Source organism: Sinocyclocheilus grahami, unplaced genomic scaffold (genome assembly GCF_001515645.1).
Source record: "Sinocyclocheilus grahami isolate Dianchi unplaced genomic scaffold, SAMN03320097.WGS_v1.1 scaffold529.1, whole genome shotgun sequence".
Taxonomy (NCBI): Eukaryota; Metazoa; Chordata; class Actinopteri; order Cypriniformes; family Cyprinidae; genus Sinocyclocheilus; species Sinocyclocheilus grahami.
In genome coordinates, this window is record NW_015505708.1 from 527,821 (window position 1) to 553,116 (window position 25,296).

General features: G+C 39.0%; 1 protein-coding gene across 5 annotated transcripts in view; it reads left to right on the forward strand.

The window, feature by feature from the left end:
- The window catches only part of LOC107555276 (cell adhesion molecule 2-like), a 259,590-nt gene that overhangs the window by 149,967 nt on the left and 84,327 nt on the right, over window positions 1–25,296 (forward strand). For all 5 annotated transcript variants that reach the window (XM_016238026.1, XM_016238027.1, XM_016238028.1 and 2 more), the window contains exon 2: window positions 21,986–22,012. In XM_016238026.1, coding sequence (XP_016093512.1) covers window positions 21,986–22,012 — 27 coding nt within the window. The remainder of the gene's footprint in view (window positions 1–21,985; window positions 22,013–25,296) is intronic.

The window sequence follows — 25,296 nt, forward strand, 5'->3', positions numbered from 1 at the left end:
TACAAGTTGTTTGAACTTAAATGTGTGTTGGCAGTGTGTGTACACAACCACCCTATAATGATAAAAATCCACCCAGTGTTCTGGTTAAATGTTTTCCCCTTTCTCAAATCGAGCCGATCTCAGATGCCTGTCTGTGTGACGTCACACAGACAGGCCCCTCCCACGATAGTTTGATTGGAAGTAGCGTTTCAGCACAGACTGGACTGGTGACTTACCTTAGACCCGCCCCGAGTGAGCTGTCATCAGTTCGCCATTGTTTCACCGCTGGAGCAGATGTAGACAAGAATGACTCCTAAGCGTTTGAGGTGTTCTGTTGTTGGATGTAATAATGAACATAGCAGTCGTCATTTACTCCCGAGATCTGAGCCGCTGAACTCGCAGTGGATTATTTATTTCTATTTATGCGCCCCCGATCTACATAAATGTGTCTATATTCACGCGAATCATTCATGATCCAGCCTCATCTACAGAAGAAGTGAGTATAATGTTTTGTAATGAATCTTTGCAAATCGCCTTTCCCAATAATGTGCTAATTAGCAAGTTTCACGATGAATAAAGTAAAGTAAACGGTCTCTCTGAGAGCAGAGAAAATTTAAAGGACATTTAAGTAGTAATTGTAGTAAAACGCAGATATTAAAAGGTGAAATTCAGTAAACACTTTATTGATGATGTATATTTTGTACGTGCAAGATTGAACCCAGAATATAAACACAATGTGCAAAGTTTCACGTTAAATGGTTTCCCATAGAAAACCATTATAAGGAAAATACTGAACCATTAAGCGGATTGCGTTCATATTCCGACCTCATCTGCTTTCCTATGTAAACTATGCATCATTAATATAGTGATTACTGAATTTGATCTTTTAATATTACTGTTGTAAATATATTAAGGCACTTTAAGTGTTTTTACAACGTTTGTCGCACTGTTTAATGATTGAAATATTGCCACGGGTGCTTAATATGGATTGCAAATTGCCAAAACTTGCATTTCACATACCTTTGTTTTATTCTTTTGAGAGGTGATCTAAATATTTGCGGCTGTGAAACAGATGAAAAATTTATAGTTTTGTGCTGCAGTTCTATGGATGTTTTGCCCTCCAGGTCTTCGAGCCGGTCACACGACTGAAAGCTATCAATAGGGATGTGGTAGAAACTTTACACTCTTTTACACTTATTTTGGGTGCTTTTAATATTGACCTTTTGGTGAATTATATAACTGTTGTTTTTGGTTTATGGATCTATTAAAGATAAATAAATACATTTATTTAATTGCATAAAGTAAAATGTCAAGATTATGCAACTGTCCTAACTAATATTGTCAAAAACTAAAATTTTAAAACCTAGAACTGTTGTAGACAAAAAGTATTTTAAAAAGTAGTGAAGTAAATTAATTTCAATGAAGTAATTAAAAAAATGTACAAACAAACTCGAATGAATGAATGAATGAATTAATTAATTAAATATAGTGGTCCTATTATGCTCGTTTACAATGTCTTGAATTTGTTTTGGGGGTGTACTAGAACATGCTCTCATGCTTGGTGGCTCGAAAAACGCATAATGTTTTACATAATTTACATTATTACAATACCTTTCTCCCCATAAACATTTAAAAACGTCATTGTTGTGGATAAAAAACAAAGAAAAGTAATTAAGTAAATGTTTGTATTTAAATAAATAAATAAGATTGTGATTTGCTAATTATTTGAAAATAGGATTTCTAGTAATGCTAAACATCTGAAGGCTCACTTGCATTTAATGTTTTGAAAAATGCAGTTTGCTTTTTACTTGATAGGTGCATGGATTTTTAGACTGACTGAGTGTTATTTATAGACTGACTGAGGATTGTTTATCATTGACCCTTTTCAAAACAATATGTAAGTAATTACATATCTAGCCTTTTTTAGGGATAGAGCTCCAAAAGCAGATGTTATTATAATGTTTTGATTTAATTTTTGTAAGCATACAATTTTAGACGAAGACAGGGAACTAGTTTATAGCATGTAATATTTATGTAATATTTATTACAAATGCGTAGAGAGCATCAGTAATAGTACTCCAGTCCAGATAGAAGTTTACATTGTTTCATTCTCTGTAATATTGCATCACTATTTTTATTAGATGGCATGCAGAGATGTGTCAGCTATTAACAGTAATCAAATCTATTATGATTATGTTATCTATCTATCTATCTATCATCTATCTATCTATCGTTCTGTCGATTGTTATCTATCTATCTATCTATCTATCTATCTATCTATCTATCTATCGTTCTGTTGATTATTTTATCTATCTATCTATCTATCTATCTATCTATCTATCTATCTATCTATCTATCTATCTATCTATCTATCTATCTATCTATCTATCGTTCTGTCATTCTGTCGATTATTGTATTCTGCTTTTTTTGCATTTTCGACGGTCCCCTAAACAAAAAGAGCAAATCCAATAGCTTCTAAAATGCGAGCAGCAGACCAGAGTGATATAGCTGTATGAGCCATCATATCATCCTATCATGTCATGAGGTGTCATAACATCCTTCCCGTTTATTGAAGTTGAATTTCAGAAGGTTGAATACACAAATGCCATGGGCTGGCATCGAGGACGTAAATGAGATTGGTTGATCTCTAAAGCATTAGCTCGCCGTCAGGCTGTGTTGTTGGAGCAGGTGGTGGAGCTGTGTGGTGCAGCAGGTAAGGCTAAAAGCCTCCAAGCTGGAAAGGTCACAGCTTACACGGATGAAAACCGATTTAGGGCGCTGACTTTGAGAAGGTCACAATGACACGAGACGGCTCGAAACATGAAAAGAGATGGATTGAACTCCCCATTCTACTGGCCAAGAGACCCCATGTACCTGCTGCATGTGGGTCATTCAACGCTCTGCTGGATTTTTCTGTGCTAAAAAACAAATTAACGAAGAACTAGGCATTTCGAGAAGAGGACAAGGTTTATTATGACTGGGTTAGGGGGTGTGGGGAAAGAGGGTGAAGGAATTGTTCACCCAGAAATGAAAAATCTCAATCATTATTTACAAATTGTTCCAAGCTTGTATGCTTTAATTTTGTGTGTGGAACAGAAAAGAAGAATTATTTTAGTAATTTTCAGGCAAAATGTGCCTGGAAATAGATATAGGGGAAGATGAAGAACGACCCCCCTCCAAAAAACAGTGTCCGATTACTGCTAAACTGTTACATATTTAGTTTAGATTAATTTGAATTTAATTTATAAACTTATAGAATAATACATCACTAAATCTATACTAATAATATTTAGTAGTGGTAGTAGTAGTAGAATTGGAAGTAAATGGAAACATTTGCTAAATTAGTTGTCAAAATTGAAAATCAAGAAATATTGCAATATTGTTCCAGTACTGGGTTATATTAATATTATTATTTTTTTATTTTATTATTTTTTTTTTTTTATTATAAATAGACAAATTATATATATATATATATATACTTGCAAATATACTTGCCAAGGACCAGATAATAAGAAATTATCTGGTCCTTGGCAAGTCATAAAATTTGGAAAATAAAACCAAAGATGAACAACAACACATGACATATCACCCCGTGTTATTATTTATTTAACAAAAATAAAGCCAAAATGGAAAACCACGTGTGACAAAGTTAGGACACCCTATGATTCAAGTGCTTGTGGATCCACTTTAGCAGTAATAACTTTTCTGTATGACTTTATCAGTCTCTCACATCATTCTGGAGGAATTTTGGCCCACTCTTCTTTACAACAGTGTTCCAGTTTATATTCAAGTTTTTGCACAGCTCTCGCCACAGCATTTCAGTCAGGACGAGGTCTGGACATTAACTGGGCTACTGAAACACCTTGATTCTTCTCTTGATTCTTTTCTTTTCAGCCATTCTGTTGTACATTTGCTAGTGTGTTTGGTATCATTATCCTGTTGCATGATACAATACTGGCCCAACTTTAGCTGTCGGACGGATGGCCTCCCATTTGACTCTAGAATACTTTGGTATACAGAAGAATTCATGGTGGATTCAATGACTGTGAGGTGCCTAGGTCCTGTGGCTACAAAACAAGCCCAAAATCATCAGCCCTCCACCAGCATGTGAGACTTTTTGCATGAGGTGTTTGTGCTGATATGCTCTTTAGGTTTTCACCAAACGTTCTGCTGTGCATTATGGCCAAACATCTCCACTCTGGTCTCATCTGTTCAAAGGACATTGTTCTAGAATTCTCAGAGGCAACTTTGCAAACCTAAACCGTGCTGGCGCTGCCATGCTTTTTTCAGATAGAAGAGACTTTCTTCCAAACATGCCATACTTGTCCCACATTTTTCTAATTGTACTGTCATGAACTTTATCATTTAACATGTTAACTGACGCCTGTCGATTCTGCGGTGAAGCTCTTGGGTTGCCTGCCATTCTTCTGAGTTACATGGTCTGATTTTGAGGTGCATTTGCTGGGACGTCCACTCATGGGAGAATTGTTGTCTTCCACTTCACTTCCACAATAAACTTCCTCACTGTAGAATGATGGACTTCAAATTGTTTGCAAATGGCCGTAGTACTCTTCCCAGACTGATGGCAGCAACAATTGCTTCTTTAAGATCATTGCTGATGTTTTACCTCCTTGGCATTGTGTTAACACACACCTGAAGGCTCCAGACCCGGGGAAGCATGCAAACAGAGCTTAATGTCAAAGCATTTTCTAAAGCTCCAGCCACGTGGCAAATAAACGGTGCTTATATTCGAAGCCAGACCCTAAAGACCGGTGTTTACCAGCTGTATGGCTGTGTAATATTGCAGTCTTAAAGACATAAACATTTGAATTAACTTGGGTGTTTTTTTTCTGCGTAAATGACTTTATATGTGACACTGATGCTGTGTTTGAGGTTGTGGCGATGTGTTTATATTTGCGTTGAGACACCATGGTGTCTCTGTGATGGAGTGTCAGTGTTAAATTAAATTTTAAGCTGTTGGTACAAGAACAAATAAATCAAAATGAAGCTGAAGAGTATGTGTTTATAATATTTAGGACTTGTAAACAAGATTTTGTGACATTTAATGCCATCTGAGTGAGCTATAGATGCAGTGTACCCATAAAAAAAATCATTATTGGTGACAGAGATGTCCAAAACAGATTTGTTGTACGCATTTGTTGATGCTGTACTCAATAAGATAAGAAAAGTTGCATAGTGAACGAGCTTCGTGTTATTTGGGCAACCTTTACTAGACTAGTTCTGATGCATAATGCACACACAACTGGAAAGTACTTGCTAAAGCTTCTATCTAAAGTAGCTATTTCGAAAATTCCAAGTCGAAGTACACAAGTTTTTATCTGTTCACCGAGAAAAAAAGAATTATTATTTACAGAGTTACGCATATTAAAAGTGATTTGAGCAACTAAATATTTGATATTGTTTTGTTTGAGGTTCTTATAAAATGCTGCAGGAATGAGTTCTAAACTTTAAGTTCTAGTGTCCCAAAATCAGAGTGGTTTTGGCTAAATGCTTGAAATAGGGTTTAACTCAAGCTGAAAATAATTTCATGTTTTATTTTACAATATAAAATACCTTCGTAATACCCTCATAACAGAAAAATCGAGGACATTAAACATCATTAAGCCAAAGAGGTAAACTCATCTACTCTCTAGTCCACTTTTATGGGGTTATTCTCACTATTGCAGACTGTCTTAACTCAAACTTTTCAACCTGTAGATTTTAAATAAATACTGAAAGAGTTGTCAGAAGCTTAATGTGATGACACTGAAGTCATGAGACCGTATAGTGTAGTTCTTTTTTTCAGCCTTTGATTGTATTTAGACTTCAAAATTCATCAGATTTGTGAAGATTATCCTGATGAGCCAAATATGTAAGAATCATAAACTTTTGGGCTTATTTTCTGCAGTTATCCAAAAGCCAATGGAAAAATGCAACATTTTTTGAGGGATGCTGAAGTCTTTTGCCGTATAAAAAAATGTTATCACTGCAGCACTCTAGGTAGTAGCACACAAAAAAGGCTAAAATCATCAGTTTCAATCTGATTAAATCAACATAGGCTCATTGGAAATACATGCCTCTACCTACATTTCTGCAAAACAAAAAACGTTCTTATACAAATCGCTGCAGTTTCCAGTTGAAATGAACACTAGAGGCAGTAAAACTCCCACAACTTGTATTCCTTTTCACACAAAATATGATTTGCAGGTCTACAGTTTTGATGAATAAAGCCTTAAGTTTGCATAATTACTTGAGGAATATTATGTTATGAATTCAATACAGTTTTAACATGCTGTGAGATTTGAAAACTGATTTATTTGAAGATTAGAGTCACATTTCATAAGCTTCATATGCATGAGTTTTCTAACTCAGTAGGTTTGCTCGGTAGCTCATGATATGGCGTTGCACTTAGGTGATGAAGAGCTCTGCTACGAACCCCGTGAAACTACAGTTCAATAAAACAGCTCAAATCTGCATAAGGAAGTTAAAATAGCACGGCTGCATCAATAAATGCATTTTTATATCAGTTGTGCATTTGTTAACACTATCGGGTAGGTTTAGGGTTGGGTTTGGTGTAGGGGATATTTTCAACACGATAGAGCATTAACTTTTAGCGACACTCCTCGGATATTTGAATTCTGAACAGCCACAATACTTACCTGAAGCAACGTAATACAAACAGCAACGTATCAACGTAACAAAAACGTGCCAGGGTCACGTATTGAACCCGCATTTTAGCTCCACTCACTGGATGTTTCACTTTGAAACTGCCACGAAACGTGCAGTAAGGTACGTAATAACGGTGTTGCAAAAATGTATTTAGAGGCATGTATTTCCAATGAGCCTGGGTTGGATTAAACGGCTTTGTGTGATTTGTTATGAACAAAAAGTGATGATGAAATGAGCCCAAACAGAACATTTTTGAGCCCAAACAGAACATAACAAGAAAGTGAACTGTGGTTGGTCATTCAGAATGCCAGTCAGAATTTCTCTCCCTGTCTAGATAGGCGGTTTTTGACCAGAATAAGCAGCTATGTGGACCAGACTTTATACCAATAGTCAGAAATCTGTGTGTAAGATTATCTATTACAATCTGCTGCCAGAAAATGACCAGGGGCCCGTTCTTCGTATGTCACATTACATCCGAGATGAAATGTCACATTCAAGATGTTATCATCGCGCTAATCAGGACATGGCTAATTCGGTTCTTTGAACGCACCTGTTGTTGATGATTAGTATGGCTGGATTGAGTTATCTGAGATAATTGCGCGTTCATGGGTTGGTTTAAAAGGAGCTATGTATCGATACTCGTAACCACGATCAGCAATGCAGCGATTGGCTGGCGGCAAGACAGCAAAGTAATGACATCATATAATTAATAAAGACACCTGACGAAAATTTTTTATAAGGAAACAACCAAGCGAACAAAACTACATTAATGTTATAATAGATAAATGAAATGTGCACTGTTTTTATTAATTACATTTTTTTTTTTTACATGATTCCCAATTATTTATATTCACGATTTAAAGTATTTGTACAGGCTTTACATTTTTATTTCAATGTAGTAATTAGCAATTCATTTAATTTTATATTTGAACAGATTTGTTACGTGACAGCATTAATTAAAGTTTCTTAAGGGTCAAGATCATGTTATCTGCATCTCCTGCGCTCCATCAAGCCACTCCTATAATATCTGTCACCACTCAAATTAATGCACGACTCTACATTATCTGTATAGCATGTGTCTAAGACAAATACAAGTATGAATACAAGTATGACGTAATAATTTTATGACGAATAAATATTTTAGTGAGTAAAACTGGCTGTGTCTGTAGTATTAAATACTACACAACATTATTATATTATCTTTAAATAAATTTTTAAATTATTATTATTTTTAAATTATTGTCCCTGGATTAGTAGGGTACAAAGGAGGGTTGGTAGAGGTCAGATTTTAAGTATCAATTCTGCTTAACGTAGCGACGTACGAAGAACGGGCCCCAGAGCTACATAACAGACCAACGTGATTTGAATGGTCCTTTATGCTATAATTTTAGCCCTTTGGCAACTAGCATAGCTTTGTTGGTAAATGCCATTTTTAATGCTGCAGCCACAAAAGTTATTTGGTTTGACATTTACCAAGATTTTCTTGTAGTTCATCAGCCTTGCTTGTATTTTCTGTGGTGTTTTCTTAGAATAAAAAGTATGCAGAGCATATTTGTTCTCTATTTTTATCGCCACTGTTCTTTTTTCCCTCCATATCTTTAAAATATTACCCTTTTTCATAGGGAGAACACAAAGACCAAAGGTTTTATACCAGCATGTGATTGTCCTTTAAATGCACCTCAGACATTTTGCCCAGCTAACGTAATTTAGCTTTAACCTTTTACCAATTCATTCTTTCCTGTCTGCCCTTTAAGTGTAACTCTAGCTATGATAATGCGGGGAATGAAATGGTAAACGTACACAGCATTAAATGTTCCCGAGGGAAACGGCGAGTTGTTTATATGGGCCTTTCCTCGCTTCTGGAATTGTGTTCAGCATTGTCACTGTAAATGGCCCCAGGCATCGGCCATTACTTACAGCTCATTCTTCATTAATAATACAGAGATGGTGAATTATTCACATGCCGTTGGCCACAGGTGAGGAGGACAGCATGGGGTGACATTGAGCAGACTGTCACTTCATGCAGTGGAGGATGTTGTGAGTGGAAAACTGCTGCTCTGCTTCAGGTGTTGTGGGCAAGCCTGGAATGTCAGGTGTGTTTTTCCCTCGGGAACCAATAAAGAAAGAAATCTCATGTTATTATTAGCGCCACTTGCTAGGCAAGAATAGCTACTACTATTGCTCATAATTATGGGTGAGGGGTTTGTTCAATTCACTAACTCTACTATACGTTAGAAATGTTTCAAATGCAAATTAATTAGTTGATCCACCAGAATAATCAGCTGTTTATATTCATACAAAGAAAAGTCAGTGAGTTCCAAAACAGCAGTATTTTAAGATAGACTGATCAGTTAGATTGTTTTTCTATATTATTTATGAATGAATGAATATAAATAAATATTAATTAATTAGATAAATTAAATCCATGGTATTTGTTGAAATTCATTTTGCATAAAAGGAGCATTCACATTCCCCCCTCCCCCTTTCAGAACTTTTTTTAATATATAATAATTATTACTGTTGCTACTATTTGCTATTTAAGAATGTGTGAAAATTGATGTAAAAATCTTTGTCTTAAAAATAATAATTTAAAAGAGTATTATTTTTGGAAAACCAGCAGTAGCGTTTTCTTCAGAAAAGTTATCATATTTTGTATTTTATTTGATTGTATTTTTTTTCAATAATTATTGTTGCTGCTGCTGTTTGCTATTTAAATTCATGATCTTTATCTTATCGATAATTAAAATGTATGATTTTGCATGATTTTTCACCTTTTCTTTATTTTATTCGACTAATAATTATCGTTGCTAATGTTTGAAAAATAATGTAAAAATCTTAATAAATACATCTTAATAAATAAAATGCATTATTTGTTTTTTTTATCCAAATGAATCTGCATGAAAAAAACAGCAGTCACGTTTTCTTCAGAAAATGTAGCTTTTTTTTATATTTTATTTAATTTGTATTATTATTGTTGTCACTATTTCCTATTTAAATGTGTGATCTTTATCTTGTTAATAATTCAAATGATTTTTGCCTGATTTTTCACCTTTTCCTTATTTTATTTAATTAATTGGTATTATTGTTGATGTTCAGATTTGTCTGGAGTGTTACAAAATATCTTCATCTTATAAACATTTATTGTTGAATCAACATGGTTTTGCATGAGAAACCAGCTGTAATAAGTATTATAAATAAGTTTTATATTATTTTATTATTATTGCTGCTGTTGGCTTTTTAAGTTAGTCTGAAGCAACATTTAAAAATAAAATACATGATTCATGTTGAAGCAACATGTTTTTTGCTACAGAAAAATGTACCGATACATACCGTTCACATGGGAGCTTCAGCTCTCATTCAAGTATTTGTAATGCCCTAATGGAACATATGGAGTGTTTTCTATCTTCCCTACCTCAGACTCTCTCTCTTATCAGAGCTGTGGAGGTCTCCTTAAGTGGGAACTCGCCGACTGCTGATTTCACTTGCACTAGCTGGTCGTTTCTCCAGGGAAAGCTTCAAAATCTTGCAACATTGCAGAACGTTTCGAGGAATAGAAAACAGGCAGGACAGCTCTGGTTATTAGGGTCATGTTTAGTTTTACACGTCATCACCATTGGACATTTGTACCTAAAGAAATCACTAACGTTCCTTTCGGACGATATTTTTGCAATCGAAAGCCGATATCGCAATATACACATATAGCCAAGGTTCACGGCAGCAGAAATCAAAACACTCGTGACAAGCTTTATTGCGCTTGTCTGACGGATACTTTTTTTATTCCTCTGGCCCGAGAATGATGGGTTACTCTTTGACGTGGGGTCAGTCGCAGCCATAGTGCCCGAGGGACTCTCACTGTTTGGCAATGTGAGGTATGATTCCTCCGGCCGCCTGGTGAGCCTCGTTCTCTCTGCTTTGAAGGACAAACCCTTTCTCATGGTTGGTTAGACTAATCACCATGGGGACCAACTCCCCCTTCTCTTCACATCGCCCGCAGGCAGGTATCAGAAATAGGCCCTGCCAGAAAAAGCATTGGAGAGAGAGGGATGATTGTGTGAGAAAGGATTGCAGTCTTCTAGAACACGGGAGGAGAGCGGCTGAAAGTGATACAGTGGTTACTAAAGGCCCACCGCAGAAAACCCCAGAGGAAGGAACCTCCACGAGCAGAATCCAGTTAATTGCCATTATACAAAATACATTTTTATAGACAAGCGAGTCACACGGAAAAATGGTCCGTGTCACATTTCACCCCAAGATTCAAAGGGAAACATTTTGCATACTAAGCTGAAGCCTATTTTTAAAACTTTTTCCTATTTTTAAAACTTTTTGCATTGTGAGTAGAGTAGTGTAGAGATTTCCAAATTGACGAGTTGGTCCGTTGCCTGAATGACTAATCCAGCACAGGCTCATTGGAAATACCTGAATTTGCCAACATTTCTGCAAAACTCTACATTTTACTGTAACTTTCAGTTGAAATGAACACTAGAGGCAGTAAAACACCAACCTTCTTGTGGTTCCTTGCACAATATTATATGACCTCAAAACACTTTTACAATTGCACATGATTTGTAAACAAATACATTTTGATATTTGCATCACATAACCAGCTCCATATGCATGGCTTTCTGATGTAGTAAACTTGCTCTGTAGCACACCCGGTAAAGCATTGAATTTGCTATGCGGGGAGCTCTGGTTTGAGTCTGGTGAGTTACAGCATGCCACAAAAGTGCTCAATGCCTTGTAAATGAAGGCTAAAATGGCATGGTTGCTTCAGCAAATGCATTCTTATCTCACATTTGCTTTTGTTAACATTATTGACTAGATTTAGAGCAGGGTAATCCGTGTTTCATTCGGGTCCGTGTACTTTTGCGTCCATTCAATTTTTGTTTTTTAACCCAGAAATGAAATACGGAAAATATGGTTTCTTCTTTAATGGTTCAAACGCTGATACAAACTAATTTTCATTATTCAAAATTCGTATTTCATTAAAAATCCTAAAAATGATATAAAGCTTGTTTTTTAATGTATATAAATGCTAAATTTAATTTCTAACTTTTTTAGCGTCTCTATACAGACGCTAGCGCCCTCTCGCGTTACTGAAATGGCTACCATAACTGCTTTATGAAAACGTTTAGCTTTGATATTTTTATGATCTTAAAGTGCCCCTATTATGCAATTTCTAAGGTTCCTAGTATTGTTTTGGGAGTCTCCTACAATAGGTTTACATGCATGCAAGGTCAAACAACTCTTTCGTTTTCTCAAAATTTGTATTTAATATCACCTCATTTTCCAACGATTCACAAACGATTTGTTCGAAGCAGTTCTAAGATTACTTCTCTCTAAACCCCTCGTATGGTCGAGCCTCATTGATTATAACAGATTTTTGTGAGATCGCGATAAACTGAAATGAATGAAAGCTTTATAATTATTATCTAGGCTAATTATATGGCTAATTCATTCAGAATTTGAATACATTTTGTTTTTCATGATTCTGTTGGAACAGTGACAGCTGCACTCTGAAAAGTTTCGGGAGAGACATCGGTATATAGACTGCGACCAAAATGGTCGCATTTTTCATAATTTTTTGAGAATGTGCGAGTTTAAAATTGACGTGGTCGCATTTGTGCAAGTGCATGGTCTGCCCTGCTCCAAAGCATCTGCTCCATACAGTGAGGCACACTGTAGCAGCAGGAGAGATGAAGAGAGGCGCTTTCAGTGTGAACACTTCAGGTGTAGAGCCTGGTTTATACATGCAGTTTCAGCACGAGCGCGAAGGTGAGCCCAGGACGCGGCAAAAATTATGCAAATATAGGGGAAATGATGGAAAACGGCGGATGTGGTTTTCACACTAAAATAAAATAAAAGACCACTTCATAAACCAGAGAAGGTGAACATGTTTGGTATTCTTATTTTTATTTTCGTTTTAAAAAGCTTGTTAAAGGTGTAATAGGTGATTGTCTTCAGAAACATTTTTTGTTATGCTGGTTGAAAGTCTCTTCACATCCCGATAGCAATCATTAAGTTAAGTGGTCTAAATGTCGGTCCGAGCTTTTTAATATGCTTTCCTACCTGCCTGTCAACTTATGTATCTGCATACCTCTGCGCACCTGGTTCGCGCAGATAGGATACGTCATCAGCGCGTTCACGCACACTGTGCAGGCAGAGCGAGAATGACAGACAAACATCAACAACCCGATCGTCCTTCCTGGTATTGTAGTACTTTTAAAGTTTTCTCACCGGTGAATGACACATGATGTAGCCCAGCGATTAATCCAGCCCTCGTGCCCCCCGCTCTGCATATTTTGAATGTCTCGCTTAGCTAACACACCCGATTCAGATAACTAGCTCGTTAGAAGTGAGCTACGTGCATGAACTGTGTTCCGATCGATATGATCCCTACACAGTGTTCATTGCTCCCTCCTCACTGAGCGGGGGAAATACGTTGAAGTTTACTTCACTTCGGAACATGGGCTGGAATTGGGAACCGCTGATGTAGCCTATTGTAGTAATGTTGTCTCTGGTATTCTGGTCTGTGAGTGAGTGTATATGCATATTCAGGGGGCATGGCTTTGGACGGCGATTGCAGGGAGGGTGGGACATTCGCTTTCAGTGCTATCAGGCTAAAGTTAGCATTTTCCAAGATCTCCTATTGCGCCTTTAACTTTGCTGTTTACCTCATGTTAAGCTATGGAGGCTTTCTTTTATTTTTTTAATTTATTTGATTCCTCACTGTTTGCTAAACATTCTGTAATTTATTAGTCAGTGTAGGCTATCTAATAGCATGTGGAGCCATGCCTCATCTTATTCGTTTTTGTTAATAAACGTTATGTAGCCTAAGCTAGTTTGTCATTACGGTTTTATTGTTGCTATGCTTTTTAATTAAGAATAACAATGAATAAATCTTTTGTTTTAGTCTTAAAAAGTGAAAAGTGTATAGATATAAGCAAAACAGACAACTATCTTTTCTTGTAAATCGTGACGCCAAGATCGCAAATTTGAAAGTAAAAGCATCCAAAGTCCGGCTTATAACACAGCAAAAGAGGAATTCCCGTTCAAAAAATTTAAATCACAGATAATACTGATGAAAAAGAATGGGTTGAATGTTGAACACTCATTACCATATAACTATAAACTATGATAACAATTCATCAGCATGCATTGATTAATGCCATGTTGTAGCAAAAAAAAAAAAACTGTCATTCTGTCAAAAAAAAAAAAAGAAAAAGGGCCGGTTTCTAATTTTCAATATTAAAAGTGAAGTGACATGTGGCCAAGTATGGCGACCCATACTCGGAATTAGTGCTCTAACACACACACACACACACACACACACAGAGCAGTGGGCAGCCATTTTTTGGGGTTCGGTGCCTTGCTCAAGGTATTGGTAGTCGTGGTATTGAAGGTGGGAGAAAGCGCTGTACATTCACTACACCCTCCTACAATCCCTGCCGGTACGAGACTCGAACCCGCAACCTTTGGGTTACGAGTTCGACTCTCTAACCATTAGGCCACGACTTCGGGTTCGGTGCCTTGCTCAAGGTATTGGTAGTCGTGGTATTGAAGGTGGGAGAAAGCGCTGTACATTCACTACACCCTCCTACAATCCCTGCCGGTACGAGACTCGAACCCGCAAACTTTGGGTTACGAGTTCGACTCTCTAACCATTAGGCCACGACTTCCCCACAAAAAAAAAGAGAAACTATGATTAAAATGATACACGGATTCAGGGTTAATTCTAAGGGTTATGTTTATTTTAAATGCAGAGCATTACATTTTTAGCACCACTCATTGTAACATTCCATTTTCACACTACTGTACCGTGATACATACAACAGCCATTATAATAAACATTTCTATTGATGTTTAACTTTTTCAGAGAATTAGACACTCTATTTAGCACCATTTACTAGACATTTTACTTTTAAACTGTAGAGAAAAATGCTATAAGCAACACAATATCAATTTGCAACTGTTTTGTATCCAAATGCCCTTTTTTGTCATGATGCTGTGCTGTTAAATGAACCTGCACCTGCAATGGAGAAGAAATCATATCGCTTGTATTACCTCATGTGGACATGTCACCTGCAAAGTAAACCGAAATGTACATGGAGCAATGCATTTCAGGTTTTGTAGAAATGTAAGCAGAGTCAAGTATTTATAAATGAGCCTGGCCTGGACTAATTGGTCTTAATTAAGGACTGTGAAATTATACTGATTTTAAAAGTTGGACTATTTTTAACTTGACACTAAGTTTTAAAAAATGCTTGTGGGTAGATTCTCAAAAACTGCAATGTCAAATGCCAAAAGTGTATTTCTGAATGTGTGTTGCTGACAGTGCTACTTTAGAAGATACATTTAAAGATACTTTTCAAAAAGTTTGTATGGTGATATCTACTTAAAGCAACTATGTATGTTTTTCTATCTTGAAATATCAGTTTCAGAGTTGTTCTGATGATTTCTAATAAGGTGAATGGCTTCTGTTTCTTTCCCACACTCCCCATAAACATCTGTTTTTGAAGTATGTAAGTAAAAAAAAAAAAAAAGTCAGTTTAATATTTCTGTCAACAGCGTTTAACAGGATTTGACTGTAAACATTAAAATACTATTTTAAAAGTACAGCCATGAGACTTACTTTCTGATATCATCTGTGTAAAATTACATACAGTTTTTCAATTTCGCTGTCATGATGCCGGTGAAACCTGGTGTCTTTTACTCAAGGATAATATAGAAAAGGCATGAAAAGGGAATTGGCAGTTCATACAAAAAATCCAATAAACTTTAATTTGCTAATTCATGTTTCTTTGATTGAGGTGAAGTGTCAAACAAGACTATTAATAATTCATGTTCGCGCACAGCCTCTGAATCTGTCTTTGTAAGATGTAGCATTTGTCCTCTTTATTGGAATGTCATTTTCAGACTTCTTTTTATTTGCCAGTTACACTAATTCCCATAAACAACCCAAAAGGGGGAAACGGAGTGAAAGCTGAGCAAATAGAGTTCGATTAAGAGCGCTTGCTCTCTAGTGTATCCTTGCATCCTTTGGTATTCCTCTCAGGATTTTGGCAAACATTCTCCGCTTACAGCAAGGAGAATCTTATCAAGGAGTCTGACTTTGTCAACACTATTAGATTCCGACACTGTGCGCAGAGTCAGAGATTAATAACTTCCACGTAGGCAGGGGGATCGTGGGGGGGGGCTAAGACAGAAGAATGAGAGAGATTAATGAGTGTGAAAAGCAATGACTTCTTCATTAAACTCTAGACCGACGTGCCAATGCACAGCGTTTGAGTAATATGGGGTTTCAGGCCTGAGAACTGTTAGTATTCGTGAAACTGGTGGCAAGATAAGGTGTTTGATAAAAACCTGACATGACATTGGAGTATCATTAAAATTGTTTATGTACTGTACAACAAAAGCAAGGTGCAACCCTCAATACATGATGTTTATTAGTTAATAACTATGAAACATAATTATGAAACATTGGTTTAGTGCAGATCATTTTTTGTACTAATTTTGCTCTTTTTTTATATTTTGCTTTTGCACGGATGGGAACATTCTAGAAGTTTCTGTAACATTCTGGAATATTCGGTAATAATATAATAGTGCTTCTGGAACATTCCAGAACATTGTGGGACTAGTTATTAAAGACAAAAATCATCCAGCATACACTTCTGAAGTTTTGGACGACTCACTTTTGGTAAATATTTGTTACGTAAACTGTTTTAGCTGAGTATTACGCATGCACCATGTAATTTTTATGCATTGTATGCATTTTTAACAGATTGGAGAAGTTTTAGTTTTCATGAGCACTGTTAATGATACACAAAGGGTAATGTAATGTGAAACATTAAAAATAAAAATGAAATAAAACTTTTATAAAGATGTGTTTCACCTTGTAAAAACTGGTGTGTGTGTGTGTGTGCGCGTGTGTGCATGTGTAAAATATAATAATTAAGAAATGTATTGAAGGTGTCACAGTGCATGTGGAGAGATGAGGTGATGACTCAAGTTGCAGGAAGTATGGTCTTTTTTTTAATAATACAATTATAAATTATAATAACAAAAATGAACAAAAACCACCCCGAGGGAGAAAAACAGGCAGACATAACACACACAATGTAAAAAACTGACAAAAAAACAACGGATCAGCAAAGGACAGTAAACAGTAGAAGAATAAATAGGTAAACAAACGAGGAGTGTAACGAGGGAGACACAGGTGGAGCAACTTAAACAATAATGAGGTAACAAGATGGGCAGGGTCAGACAATAGACAGGAGAGAGCACATGGCACCAAACAAACACAACAAGCCATGTGCTCACAGAAAAACACAGTGTCATCTGGTGGCCATCCTGGGCACACCAGCTGAAGGCTGTGACAGAACCCCTCCTTTAAGGAGTGTATTCCAGACGCTCCAACAAAAGAAATCCTGGAGGGAGGCGGAACGGAGGTGGATCAGGGGGAGCGATGGCAGGCCAGGCCCGTGTAGTGGAAGAGGGCCTGGACAAAGAGGGCGGGGCTGGCAGAGCAGGAGGCCAGGGCGGAGCGTAAGCCCACCAGGTCGGAGCCGGAGGGACAGACCAGCGAGGCTCCAGCCAAACAGGAACCCTGGAGGACCAAAAGGGTGGGACCGGAGGAACTGACCAATTAGGCTCCAGCCAAACAGCAACCCCAGCGGGTGACCAGGGCAGAGCCAGGAGCTTTGCAGGCAGCAAGGGCAGATCCGATGACCACCTCAGCAGAGTTAATAAAGCAGATGACTCCCCTGGTGGCTCAGGCAGGACTGCAATGAAGAGGACAGAGAGTTTATTGACAGCCTTGATGGCCGTAACAGGACCAGCAGACAGTTTAGCAACAGTCTCCTTGGCTGGAACAAGACAGACTGAGAGTTCAGGAGTGGGTGCCACCGCCCAGAGAGGAGCTGAAGTGGATGCTGCCACCTCAGGAGGCTCTGTAGCAGAAGTTGCCACCTCGGGGGGAACTGGAGCAGGCTCAAGAGTGGACTCTAAGGGCTCCCGGACTGGAGCGGGTTTATGAGTGGACTCTGAAGCAGCCCATGCCCGCAGAACAGCCATGAGGTGAAAGACAAAGACGAGAATTGAGACCACCGGAGTCGGGTCCTCCAGGACCACCGGATTTGTGACCACCGGAGTCGGGTCCTCCAGGACCACCGGACCTGTGACCACCGGAGTCAGGTCCTCCAGGACCACCGGACTTGGGACTATCGGAGTCAAATCCTAACTGGAGCAGGCTCAAGAGTGGACTCTAAGGGCTCCCGGACTGGAGCGGGTTTATGAGTGGACTCTGAAGCAGCCCATGCCCGCAGAACAGCCATGAGGTGAAAGACAAAGACGGCCTTCTTGATTATGGCAGCAGCAGTGAGATCGTGCAGCTCTGTGGTGACCTCTGAGATCACCGGAGTCCGGTCCTCCAGGACCACCAGAATTGAGACCACCGGAGTCGGGTCCTCCAGGACCACCGGATTTGTGACCACCGGAGTCGGGTCCTCCAGGACCACCGGACCTGTGACCACCGGAGTCAGGTCCTCCAGGACCACCGGACTTGGGACTATCGGAGTCAAATCCTCCAGAACCACCAGACTTGAAACCACCAGAGTCAGATCCTCTAGGACCACCAGACTTGAGACCCCCGGAGAGATGCCAGCTGCTCGCACTGACATCAGTTGTGGGTCCGCCAAACTGGACACCAGCTTCAAACGCCCTGGGCCAACCTTTCTGACTTCATGCAGCACGTTCATAATACCCAAGAACACTGAAGTGGTATCCATGACGGCTGAAGACTCTGGTGTGGAGGCCATGATGGCTGGAGACTCTGGACTAGCGGCCATCCTGTGAAGAGACTCTGGACTTGCAGCGATCTTATAGTGGGGCTCTGGGCTGGTGGCCATCTTATGAAGAGCCTCTGGTGTGGTGGTCATGTTGTGAAAAGGCACCCCATGAGAAGGCACCTCTCTTTGCAGTGCTCACTGCATTCCACTGTGGATGAGGTACTCCACAAACCCCTCAAAAGATAAATGTTTGCATCCCAACATCCTCCAGTGACTAATAGGCTCATCAAGGGCATAGTTAAATAAGTTCTTTAGAGCAGAGCCATTGTAGCCCAGCCCCTCTGCAGCATTCCTAAACTCCATGGCAAACTCCCTCAGATCAGTCCCTCTTTGACAGAGGGAGCTCAAGGCATTGAGCTGGAGCATGCGCTGGTAGAGGGGGCTAGAGAGAGTGGAGACAGGTGAATGGTAGTGATGTTACGTTCAACACCGAAGCTTCGAAGCTTGTATCAAAGAAACAACACATTTCACATTAAAGCACTGTATCAGAGCTTGATTCGTTTTGAGAAAATCATGTGCTCTATGATGTCCGAAGCTTCATTCACCTGAAAACCACGTGACTGCTTTAGTATCTGGTTCAAATGAAGCGAACCTCAGCACTGTTTCCTTTACATTATATTACATTATAATGTGTTAGCATTGTTTGTTTTTTTTGTTAATCGTAATCTATATATTGAGCTCAAAAATGAACTTTGGCCATAAAATATCAGTCTAAGGGCTGAGACAGAGTTAAAATAAACAGATCATAGATTTATGAATTTATGATCTGTTTATTTTATGAATCATTTATGAATTTATGCTTTATTTTACTTATTTTAGTGCACCGACACAAATGAGTGACTTTGACAATAAACATTTGTATAAAATATAATACAACAAAAAAAATCAGTTGTAGAACCAGATGTGAAACCACTGGCTGTAATGGAACATAACACTTTGGAAGGTGTTATTTATTTTTATGACCACTAGATGGCCACAGCATAAACCGTTTTAAAAAGCTTTGAGTAATGAACCTTTTTCCGATATAATTGTGATGAAAGCTTCACTGGTTCAGAACGCTTCACTTCGACATCACTAGTGGATGGCGCAAGCCCTTCTTCCACCGAGTCCTGAGTCTACAGGCAGACATACCACACACAACGTAAAAAACTGACGAAAAGCAACAGATCAGCACAGGACTGCAAACACCAGGAGATTAAATAGGGAAACAAACGAGGAGGGTAACACGGGAGACACAGGTGGAGCAACTTAAACAGTAATGAGGTAACAAGATGGGCTGGGTCAGACAATAGACAGGAGAGAGAGCACATGGCACCAAACAAACACAACACAAGCCATGTGCTCACAGAAAAACACAGTGTCATCTGGTGGCCATCCTGGGCACACCAGCTGAAGGCTGTGACAGAAGGAATATTACGTTCCTTGTATTTGCCTGTTGGTTACACCACATGACATTTTTTAGAAACTTCTTTTGAAAATGGAAAACATTTTTCAAACCCATATGAAACCAACATGAACACAAGTAAATTAATTCAGTATATTTCTAAGTACTTAGCACATTTAACAATGGTTTCCACTTTTGTGTTATTGACAATCTGTACTGTATGTCCTCTTAGTGTCCAAATTTGCTTTTCATACAAATAAATGACAGTACTCAATTTAATATTCCAGTACAGACGTTCTAATCTACATCACATTTTTAATAACTTTTAATATTTTTATTAAATAGTAAATAGGAACATAATTTCAGGGGCAAAAAGGGGCTTCACAGTAATTCCGAAAACCAGTGATGTATTTGCCCTCAAGTTAATCTGGTGTTGCTAAGATCATTGTGTGGGGACAAAAATCACTAATGTGATTTAACATCTCAATTGTTTCTACTAAACATGAGATTAAATGAAGGTTAATTGGAGAAATGTTTTTCTTCAAGTTTCCAAAAACTTAGTAGGAACTCCATTAAACCTCTTGAGCTGTGAAAGAGGAATTGTGAGCAATAAAAAATGTTTCTAAAAATGTGCGCGTTTATGATTAAGGTAAAGTTGATTTCCCTCACTTAGACAGAGTCTTCCCATTGTCGTATTTACTAAACAACTCTTAAGCATTTTTCAGATTGTGCAGAATCTATTTACAAGTGCATATTTGTGATATCTTCTGCCTCAGACTTGTCTTGTAGCATTCAAATATTGTGAACTTTTCACCCTATGTGATGTCAAAATCAGAAAAGTTGTCAGAAAAAGTGTTCTCTGTAAATTATTCATCACTTTGAATGTATCACATTTGAACTCAAGCACCGCAAATGCATTCATGTTTTTTTTTTCTGTCATTTTCCATCATGCAACAAAAATGGTAGCAGTGTCATCTCGACTCTTAGTCTCACCTCATCACGGATGTTCCATATGCATATCGACAATGAAAGGTTGTATATGATTATTATTCAGCTGGGTCTGTAAAGAAGTCTATACAGATGGCGCATGCTATAAAATATGTCCGTTACGCTCCTCATCAAGGCGATGTTTATGGCAGGCGGCTTGCAAAGCAGAAGGTCAGGCATAATGAAAGTATTAAGCTTATGCATTCAAACATGAGCAAACTTTAAATCCTGAACAAAGAGAAGTCGTCGTATTTCACCTATAAACTCACTAGGCATTAAAGGGATAGTTCACCTAAAAATAGACGTTCTTGTGATGTAGGTCTTTCTTTATTCTGTGGAACATAAGGAGAGTTTAAGCAAAGTTCTAGTCGCTCATTTCACAGTATTTACAATGAATGGGACTGGGTTCAATGTTCAAAGTCATATATTCAAAGAGGCACAATGACTTAATTTGAGAAAACATCCTTATTCAATGATATTCTTACCTTTCAGTGAGCAATTAACAGTAGCAACCTGATTATTTATTCAATGAATTTCAAAGGAGGCTGAATCAGTTGAAGAATAAAATCAGACCGATTTATGAACAAATCATTTCGATTGTTTCTGTGAACTCGATTCTTTGAAGAAGACTCAAAATGAACAATTCATAAAGTGGAAAAACACTGCTTCTCTCATGAACTCTTATGAACATGACTTATGAAGTTTAAATTATGAGTAAAATCTACTTTAGACATTTAGTGTATTCTTGTAATTTAGTAACTAAGTCATATTGACTACTTTTATGATACCTTATGGTGCTTTTACATTCTGTCTTGAAGCTTGAAGCCTCAGCCTCCATTTATTGTAATTGCATGGAAAAGTCTTTCTCCTTTTGTGTTCCACAATAAAGAAAGAAGTTCACATGGGTTGATGGCGTCACTGATGGCAAAACTTTTATTTTTTAGGTAAACTGTTACTTTGTTAATGGAAGAATTGAGGAGTATATGCTGAGAATTTCATGCTTTGAGGCTTGTTTAATCACTCTGTTTCTCGCTCTCTCTCTCTCTCTCTCTCTCTCTCTCTCGCTTTCTTTTTCCTCTTCATCCCTGTTCCTCCATCTCTCTTCTCCGTTTTATGCTCTCAGAGGCGGCAACGAAAAACAAAGTGAAAGGTGAGTTATCTTCTCTGTCTTTGCAGCTGGATGATTTATGTTGAACACAACTCCCAATAAACAATGTGCCGTTCGGCCTCCTCTTATCTCCCATAGGAGCCTGGGATGCATTTACATAGCCTCTGCCTGTGAGAAAGCAAACCTGGAACCTTTGATAAATTGGCCCTAGGAATACCCATTATGAGCTGAATCCGCTCTACATGCTTCCTGGGTTTACAACAAACTTGTGCTACATGGTTAGGAGAAAGATGTAGTTGTTGGATTTTGCACAGGTTATGGTCACCACTGCTGATGCATTGTACAGCTCGGGTGGAAGCATTTTGTCGTGGGGATGTGGCACAGGGTTAAATTCTCTAAATAGATGGCCAGTTTTGCATGTGGTATTTCAGCCTAAAATCCTGCGTCTTATTCACAAACCACCCACAATCCGGTTTAACCAGGTGCTAAATGCACCATAATAATGCTGCGGCATATTTAAATTAAGTTATTGTAATTTCATTCAGTGCAAACACGCCTCCTTTCAATAAATGCCTGTGAATTATGCTTATTATAGAAGGCACCTTGTTCACAAAACTCAGTGCTGTTTGCCTAAAGCAATTAACGTTGTGCTATTACCACCCACAGAAAGTAGGCAGCAAAATGGAATTTCATTTAAAAGAGTTTGCATACATTTTCTATTGATCATGGCAGCAGTTATTCATCCAATGATGGAGAAGAGCATATATCCAACTGTGAAGGTCAAATGCACTTTTTTAAAAGACAGATTCGGTTGTCTAGATCGCTATACAGGTTTGGTAAATTTTTCCAGATTGAGGTAGTCCGCTGTATCATCCACAGCCTAGCATTTAAATTTGCACTAAGCTTTGATTTCATGGTACGCTTGAGAGGATACCTGATTTTCATAATTTGATTAGTGAATTGGGCATTAAAACAAGGCAATTAAGTCTTTGAAGCATTAAAAGATATTTGTAGCATTCGTAATCTTTAAAAATCTAAAACAAAACTAATTTTCTTAATCTGATTAGTGAATTGGGCACTAAAACAAGTCAATTAAGTCTCTGTAGCATTAATAGAACTTTGTAGCATTCATAATCTTTACAAATCTAAAACATTTACATGAAGTTCATAGCAAATTAGAGTTGATGTCAATATCAGTCTATGTCAAGACAAATTGAGGCCCAGACCTACAGTAACTCATATATTCGAATCCAATGCATGGAACGGTAACAAAAAGCAATTGCAGTTACATTTAACTATTTATCAAGTTGGTGCTAAAGCAATGCATTGGCAGAATAATACTACAGAGTTCACGCAGATGAGTCTCTAAAGATTACTCTAACTCTCAGGTACTCAGGTTTAATGTTTAAGGTAAGTCAGGATTACCTGAATTACCTGTAGAGTGTGAAGCTGCAAAATGTACGATTTGCTGGTAGGCAAAGATTGAGCTGCAATAGTCTTGCAATGAAATGACTCTGGTCTAAATGAGGAGCTGAGTTTAGAGGGAGTCGAGGAAAGGCATTATTTTCCTTGAAATGGAATTGAATGATGCCCAGGCAGTTGTCGTAGTCTACAAAGGACAGCTGGTGTTCTAGGATGACAGCAAACAGCGCCTTGACCTTCAGCTGAGATTTGAGATCGTGAGAGGTTGGATGAGGGAACTCATCAGGGAAGTCTTAGCTTGGAGGTAGAGGAGCTCAGGGTTGTGGGTGGACATCCAGTTTGATATGTCAGAGTGGCATACAGAGATCCTTGGCATTTTGAGATTGTTGTCAGCACAGTGTTATGGAGTAACCAGAACATGAGACATGCGGATCCATGTGCAAAGCTTTTATTAAGAGGTGGTCATAAACGGGCATAGGTCAGACATAGGCAAACTGGTATGTAGAAGACAAACAGACAAGGCAAGACTAGGCTAGACTAAGAAACTTAAAGCAAGCTCCGTAACGTAGCTATCACAACTAGCGACCACCACAGCAGAGCAGACGGGACTGAAGATCCCCACGGCGGAGTAGAAGACCACCAGAGCCAGAAAGCAGACCACCACGGCGGAGCAGAAGACCACCAGAGCCAGACAGCAGACCACCAGAGCAGGGCAGAAGACCACCAGGCCGGAGCAGACAGAGCAGAAGACCACCAGGCCGGAGCAGATGGGACAGAAGCACACCAGGGCAGAGCAGACAGAGCAGAAGCCCACCACGGCGGGTCAGATTGATCAGGAGACCCTGGCAGAGACTGAGACCTAGGAAAAGCAGAGAAACGAGAGACAGGCAGTGCATTCATGGTAACAAGGATCAAGGCAGGGAACACGAAGTTCATTAAAGGTTTTCATGGCAGTGACAGACAGAGATGGGAATTCCTGAATGGCCCTTGTAGCTGCAGCAGAACAGTCAGTAAGTTTACAGACAGCATCTTCAGTTGTGACAGATAAGGCTGAGTTCAGAAACAACTTCTTTGACTGGATTGAGACAGGGCAATAGTTTGCAAATGGCCTCTTTGGCCAGTTCAGGATGAGACAATAGTTCGGAAACGGCCTCCATAAGCCATGACAGGATGGACAGAGTTCACAGACGACCTCCTTGGCCGGAACAGAACAGGCAGAGAGTTCACAGATGGCCTCCTTGGCCGGAACAGAACAGGCAAAGTGTTCACAGATGGCCTCCATAGCCGTGACAGGACAGGACGAGGATTCGCAGACGGCCTCCATAGCCGTGACAGCACAGGACGAGGATTCGCAGACGGCCTCCATAGCCGTGACAGCACAGGCAGCGAGTTCACAGACGGCCTTCATAGCCATTACAGGACTGTTAGAGAGTTCAGAGACGGCCTTCATAGCCGTGACAGGACAGGTAGCGAGTTCATAGATGGCCTCCTTGGCCAGAACAGAACAGGACGAGAGTTCATACGTGGATACCACTGACACCTCTAGAGGTTCTACAGTAGGACCATCAGGATACGGGGAGAGTTCAGTAATGGTTCCTTCGACTGTGACAAGACAGGCTGAATGTGCGTTGCTGGGTGCCACCACCGTGCAAGGAGCTGAGGTGAGCACCGCCACCTCGGGAGGTTCCTCTGGAGGAGCTAAAGCGGGCGCCATCGCCTCGGGGAACATGGCAGCGTGCGCCTCTACTTCGGAAGGATCTGCAGCATCAGCCGCCACCTCGGGAGACATCGCAGGGGCCGCCCCCCTCTCTAAAGTTTTAGTACTGGTGTATGCAGCACAAATACACCATAAAGCGATACCCATTGTGGGAAGCGCTACAGACAGGGGAAACAGTTCAGGAACT